At 38.7% G+C, this 3,659-nt stretch overlaps 1 protein-coding gene across 1 annotated transcript in view; it reads right to left on the bottom strand.

Annotated features, from left to right (window-relative positions):
• LOC114059999 (ATPase family AAA domain-containing protein 2-like) overlaps positions 1 to 3,536 on the bottom strand; it is a 23,153-nt gene extending 19,617 nt beyond the window's left edge. Inside the window, 3 exon segments of the mRNA XM_027889100.1 lie at positions 715 to 807; positions 1,145 to 1,193; positions 3,300 to 3,536. Of these exon segments, the coding sequence (XP_027744901.1) occupies positions 715 to 807; positions 1,145 to 1,193; positions 3,300 to 3,521 (364 nt within the window). The 5' untranslated portion in view covers positions 3,522 to 3,536.
• Positions 3,537 to 3,659: the final 123 nt, after the last annotated feature.

Raw genomic sequence — 3,659 nt, 5'->3', positions numbered from 1 at the left:
AGGATACATACGTTTAATAAAATTTAATGGCAGAATAAATGCAAGAAATGTAAAGAAAAGTTGTGTTCGTGTATTTTCACTAAAAAAAAAAAAAAAATCTCACTTCTGTGCAAGAAATTAGCTCTCAAGAGAAACTGTGCCTGTAACATACTGCATTGTGTCTAGCTGGGACAGAGTTAATTTTCACCATAGCAGCCCTCACAGCGCTGTGGTTTTCATTGGTAGCTGGAGAGGTGCTGAGAACACACCAGTGCTTTGGCTACTGCTGAGCAGTCCTCCCACAGTGTCAGCACTGTCTCTCCAACATTCTGGCCCTTCATCAATAGGCTGGGGGTGGGCAAGATCTTGGGAGGGGACACAGCTAGTTCAGCTGACCCAAATCAGCCAAAGGGATATTTTCCCTACCATATGGCATCAGCTCAGACACAAAACCTAAGAAAAGAAGGAGGAAGCTGTGGCATTCATTATGTACAATGTTTGCCTTCCAAAGCAACCGCTATGCCTGCTGAAGCCTTGCCTCAAGGGAAGTGGCCAGACATGGCTAGCTGATGGGATGCAGAAAATAAAATCATTTTTTCCTCTTTCCTTGTGCACATTTGCTTTAGTAAACTGCCTTATCTCAACCTACAAGTTCTCTTCCATCTTATTTTTTCTCCCCTTTCCAGCTGAGAAGTGGCATCCACCTTAAGGCCAACCCAGCACACCCACACCTACCTTCCCATGGAGCTTGATAGCGCTCAACAGCTTTCCTCTGTCGAATGGAGCGACGTTGACCATCATCTTTTGCTTCATGTCCTGACGAAACCACTGCACATCAACATAATGTTAAACTGTGTAAGTACTGTTGCGAATGATGATACATTCAAAACACAATACACGCCATGCATTTCCACCTGTCCACAACCTTTTACCTTTGTAAGCGTTTTGGAAAAACATGGATTTTTTTTTTTTTTCTCTGAATACCTGTTCTGAGTTTTCTACAGTACAGCCCGAGAGCCTGTGGCTTTTAATGTCAATAGCAACATAGATTTTTCTAATAGATGAAAAATAACCAGTAGTTCAGCCCATCTCAAGTGTTTAAGACAAGGCTTTTGGCTAGAACATAGTCAGGAAAATTTCAAATAGAACTAGCCTACAATGATACCTGGATTGTCAGCTTTTTCTGTGTTATTTCTTCCCATATTGAGGCTTTCCTAATTAAGAGAAACAAGAAAGATTAGTCACAAACATGCAAAAAACCTGTGGGCGTATTGGGTGCTTTTATAGTAGTTTTACCAAGACACTTCATATAGACAAAAGATGAAATTAGGCACGGGAGGAGAAAATAGGAACATCATTCTGTCACGGAGATTGATAACAAGTATTTCTGCTCTAAAATAGGGTTTAGTAAATGTGATAGTTACGCCTAGCCAGATACAAAACACAGTGTATCAATTATTATCATGTAAATAATCCAAGAGTTTAGTAGAACCCGGGACAAAGCAATTCCTAGCAGACAAAAAAAAAATCACCTTGGGATTTGGGAGAGGATATACAAAGTACTATGGAAAATTAAGGTTTCATAAGAAAAACCAAAAGCAAAACAAAAACCAAACCATGAAAGAATTCAGATCTAAAACAAACAAAAAAACAAAGAACAAAACAAACAAAACAAACAAAACAAACAAAACAAAAACAAACAAAAACCCCCAAAACAAACCAACATAAATCAAACAGATAAAACCAACCCAAACAAAAAAAACCTATCAAAGAAGGTTATGAAGATGTTTAAAAACCAAAGCACCTTTGATTTAAAAGGGCAGTGGACTAACTTAATTTAATAGAGCAAAACTAAGACAGAGGGAATATGGTTGCTGTCTATCATTTTCACATGAGTTCGACTTGGGACAAAGGACCACTTGAGGTCACAGGTGAGACTGGCACAAGATCAAATATGGATTAATCAGGTATCAGTGAATTCAGTTTTTAGTAAGATTTGAAGTGAAAACCCAGAACCTGAAACAGTTGTTTGTAAGCAGAGCTCATTCAAAAGTCATAAGGCAATTCAAAAAGCTTAGTGTAAGATATTATGCAGTATATCAATGAGTATCTTCTGGAGAAAGTATTTCTTCCACCCTTAGTGTATAGCTGTGGCATGACTGTAAGAAGTTAAATTATAAGCAAAACTAGCTTTTTAGACTACACTACGCTTTGGAAGAAGTTTGTTTAGCTAAATTAAAATTACAACTAAGTAATTTCTCTGTGTGAAATACCCTGCTTATCTTCTCCCTGTCATCCATTTTTTGCAGTACTGCTTCTGCAGTACTAAAATACAAAGTGGGCAGGTAAGAGCTAAGATAGGCAAGTACAGAAAAACCCCATTGAAACTAGCAAACATAATCTGTACATTGCAATATGGTGTGCACAAAGCAAGAGTCATTGACCCTTAGCCAAGTTTTTCAACTCTATTTAAAAATTAGGTCAAACGTTGACTTTTTTATAGCGAGATTTAAGAACAAATGTTTGAGCATTTACAAACACACACTGTTTTCAGGTTTATTTTTCCCTCTTGCAGTAAAAAAATCTCAGGGAGCAGGAAAAAAATTAATTCTGAAGATGATAGGAAAAAAACAGAAAGAAATTATGGAAGTTTTTCATAGCACTTATCTGCATGATTGCATTAAGTCATTTTTAGTTCACAGGCTTCTTTAGACAACAGGTTGCTTATTCTTAACTGGAAATAAGGTCTCATGTTGATTTTCTATGACTACATATGCTAGAAAAAGCATCTCAGCGCTGTTACACTTTGCAAACATTTCAGAAGACAATGTCAATTTGGGCTTCATAAAGAAAATTAAGTCATGGAGACAAAGACAAAAACACTTGGTCTGCTTCTCTTTGCCTTGTATCCAACTTTCCACTGTATCTTAGCTTGACCAGGCATTAGAAAACTATTTGTAAGCATGAGAGAAAAGTTAATTAAACATGAAGGCACTTTGGGGATAAGTTAAATCTACTGAAAGTCATAACATAAAGTAATTGCTTTAGTTCACAAGAAGCAGCCCACACATAAAAGATGCTCCCATATGAAGCTCTCTCTGCATCTGGCAACCCCAAAATGAAGATACCAATGGCTAACTAAAGTGCCAAATTCTTTACCTCCCAAATCCACCCTCTGGCACACACTCTGACCTGAAAGTCTTAAACAGCCACAAGCACCTGTTTAAAAAAACAATCCTCACATTCAAGAGCTTGGCTTTGAAGTGCAAAGGCTCTCACCTTACATAAATCAAAACATTAATGGTGATTACAGGACGTACCCATGCAGGCAGAATGACAGGAAGGGATACTGTGTTACCAACTGCAATGGAGTGTTCACAGAGATTCTGCGAGGTTGCTTGGCAACACCCTCTCACCAAAGTTCCAGGCTTGACCATATCCAGCCCTGGTGGGACTCTACTGTGGAGGGAACCTGCAGCCTAGCACCTCACAATCACAGAATCATGGAACGATTTGGGTTGGAACAGACCTTTAAACATCATCTGATTCCAACCCCCCTGCCATGGGCAGGGACACCTTTCACTAGACCAGGTTGCTCAAACACCTATTCAACATGGCCTTAAACACTTTTAAGGATGGGATATCCACAACTTCTCCAGGAAACCTGTTCCAGTGCCTCA

The sequence above is a fragment of the Empidonax traillii genome, unplaced genomic scaffold, assembly GCF_003031625.1.
Source record: "Empidonax traillii isolate 1590-97213 ecotype Southwest subspecies unplaced genomic scaffold, ASM303162v1 scaffold253:size710434, whole genome shotgun sequence".
Taxonomy (NCBI): Eukaryota; Metazoa; Chordata; class Aves; order Passeriformes; family Tyrannidae; genus Empidonax; species Empidonax traillii.
The sequence above is the reverse complement of the archived record's forward strand: the minus strand, read 5'-3'. Positions and strand labels throughout refer to the sequence as shown.